Source organism: Ursus maritimus, unplaced genomic scaffold (assembly GCF_017311325.1).
Source record: "Ursus maritimus isolate PB19 unplaced genomic scaffold, ASM1731132v1 scaffold_2, whole genome shotgun sequence".
Classification (NCBI taxonomy): Eukaryota; Metazoa; Chordata; class Mammalia; order Carnivora; family Ursidae; genus Ursus; species Ursus maritimus.
The window spans coordinates 92,969,012-92,971,987 of NW_024424452.1; the positions used below are offsets into that span (position 1 = coordinate 92,969,012).

General features: G+C 46.5%; 1 protein-coding gene across 1 annotated transcript; it reads left to right on the top strand.

Annotated features, from left to right (window-relative positions):
• Nucleotides 1–584: 584 nt before the first annotated feature.
• Nucleotides 585–1,084, top strand: LOC103672530 (60S ribosomal protein L31-like; the record flags this gene model as incomplete). The annotated part of the gene is made up of 1 exon (XM_040634506.1): nucleotides 585–1,084. A coding segment is annotated over one exon (498 nt), but the record flags the coding sequence as incomplete, so codon positions are not given.
• Nucleotides 1,085–2,976: the final 1,892 nt, after the last annotated feature.

Sequence of the window (2,976 nt, forward strand, 5' to 3'; positions counted from 1 at the left end):
CTGTCTTTACCATCTTAGGCTAACAAAGATTTCTTAAATAAGACACAAAAAGCATAAACTATAAAAAAATTAATAAATTTTACTCCACCAAAATGAACATCTTTTGTCCTTTGGAAGACATTCTCAAAATAATGAAGAAACAAGCCACAGACTGGGGGAAGATATTTGCGAAACACCTATCTGATAGAGGAATCATGAGCAGAATACGTAAAGAACTCTTACAACAATTAGAACAAAAGGGTCCTAGAGCGCCTGGGTGGCTCAGTTGTTAAGCATCTGCCTTCGGCTCAGGGCGTGATTCTGGGGTCCTGGGATCGAGTCCCGCATTGGGCTCCCTGCTCTGCTGGGAGCCTGCTTCGTCCTCTCCCATTCCCCCTGTTTGTGTTCCCTCTCTCTCTGGCTGTCTCTCTGTCGTCCTTTTTTTTATTATTATTGAGGAAAAGATGTAAGCAGACTCTTCATCAGCGAAGGGGTCTGGATGGCAAAGAGACGCATGACAAGATGTCCAACATCATTAGAATTAGGGAAACACAAGTTAAAGCTACAATGAGATATCGCTACACATTAGCTGGAATGGCTAAAAAATAAAAAGTGCTAGTGAGGGTCTAGAACAACTGGAGTCCTCATTCATTGCTGAGAAGAATGCAAAATGGTGCAGCCACTTTGAAAAACAGTTTGGCGCTTTCCCACCAGGGCCCGGCAGCACGGCTCCCGAGAAGGGTGGAGAGAAGAAGGGCCGTTCTGCCGTCGACGAGGTAGTGGCCAGAGGATACACCGCCAACATTCGTAAGCGCATCCGTGGAGTGGGTTTCGAGAGGCGAGCTCGTCGGACACTCAAAGAGATCCGGATGTTTGCCGTGAAGGAGATGGGAACCCCAGGTGTGCACGTTGGCACCATGCTTAACAAAGGTGTGTGGGCCGAAGGAATAAGGAATGCTCCACACTGTATCTGCGTGCGGTTGTCCAGACAACGTAACGAGGATGAAGATTCGCCAAACAAGCTCTACACACTGGTCACCTATGTACCTGTTGCCACTGTCAAAAATCTACAGATAGGGGCGCCTGGGTGGCACAGCGGTTAAGCGTCTGCCTTCGGCTCAGGGCGTGATCCCGGCGTTATGGGATCGAGCCCCGCATCAGGCTCCTCCGCTGGGAGCCTGCTTCTTCCTCTCCCACTCCCTCTGCTTGTGTTCCCTCTCTCACTGGCTATCTCTATCTCTGTCAAATAAATAAATAAAATAAAATAAAAAATCTACAGACAGTGGGGACGAGAACTAGTCGCTGATTGTCAAATAAAGGTATAACACCGCAAAGAAGAAAAGAAAAACAGTTTGGCAATTTTTAATAAAGTAAAATATACGCATACCATAAAACCCAGCAGTCCTACCCCTACTCCTAGGGCAGTTTCCCAGGAGACATGAAAACATGTCCATGCGAGATCTGTGTGAGTGTGTGTAGCTGTCTTATTTGTAATTGTCCAAAGCCGGGAATGACCCATGTGTCCATCAACTGGTGAACAGATGAGCAAATTCCAGCACTTTCATACTATGGACTACTACTCAGGAATCCAAAAAGAGCTCCTGACACACACGACATGGATGAATCTCGCAAACATTATGCTAAGTGGAAAAAAAAAGCCAGATAAAAAGGTTTATATTGCATGATTCCTATCAAATGACATTTTGGAAAAAGCACAACTGTAAGGACAGAAATCAGGAAGGGAATATACTGTAAGGGGCACAAGGGGACTTTCGCAGGGTGGGGGGGATGGAAGTGTTTTACATCTGCATTGTGGTGGGGATATGACTATATGCACTTGTCAGAAGTCACAGCTATACATTTTTAAAAGGAGTGAATTTTTAATATTTATTATTTTTATTTTTTTAAGATTTTATTTACTTATTTGAGAGAGAGAGAGCATGAGGGGGGAAAGGGGCAGAGGGAGAAGCAGATACCCCGCCAAGCAAGGAGCCCAGTGCAGGGCTTGATCCCAGGACCCTGGGATCATGACTTGAGCTGAAGGCAGACGCTTAATGGACTGAGCCACCCAGGCACCCCAGGAGTGAAATTTGTATATGTAAATTATGCCTCAAAAAATTCTGACATTTAAAAAAAGGGTTTTTTTTTTCCTGTGATTTCTAGCACTTGAGCCAAAAGAGAGAGTGGTAGCTTGTGCTCAGTTGGTCATCTTGAAATGACACTCAGCACAAGATTTTTAAGCAGCACAAGCATCAGCATCCACTTCAGAGCTCCCTGGGTCAGTCTCGCTCTCCTAGGAAGATGGTAATGTCTGTGAAGCCTGGACCAGGGGGACCGGCCATCTTGGTTTGCCCAGGACGGAGAAGGCGTTTCCTGGGACATGAGACTCAAGTATAACACTGAAAGGCCTGGGCAAATTGGGAGGAGTTGGTCCCCCCAGCGAAGGACTGCTTCAGATTCCATTTTTAATCCATCTACAGTACCTAGCAGGGGAAGAGGCACAAACTTGTTGACGGGTGTGTTGTTCAAGAGACGGTCAACAGGCTAGTGACCAGGTTCAGGTGCCTGCCACACAAGGCGTGTGGCCCCCAAGGTCATCATGAGTCAGAAGCAATCTTGGCAAATCCCAAACTCCTGCATCCTGCTGGAGAACCGCCCCGACAGGCTCAGTGTGGGATCCTTTGTCAGCCCTGAGGCATTTCCTCTGTTGGCCTATAACCTAACCTCTTAGCAGTTCAGTTTCTTCATTTATTAACTCAAGTTTGAGTTAAGAGTTAAGTTTGCCGCATCTGATTTAGTCTTTGCAAAAGCGCTTGGAGGAAGCGTGGCTACCCCTTTCGACAGGTGCAGTCTCAGAGGCTCTGCGTCCAAAGCCACACGGTTAACACAATGGCAAATTGGGGTCCGGACCCCAGTCCTGCTTGTTCTGAGCTCAGATACTGAGGCATTTTTCCAAATATCAGGCTAAGTAGCCTATGAAAATGGATAGAAGGCATT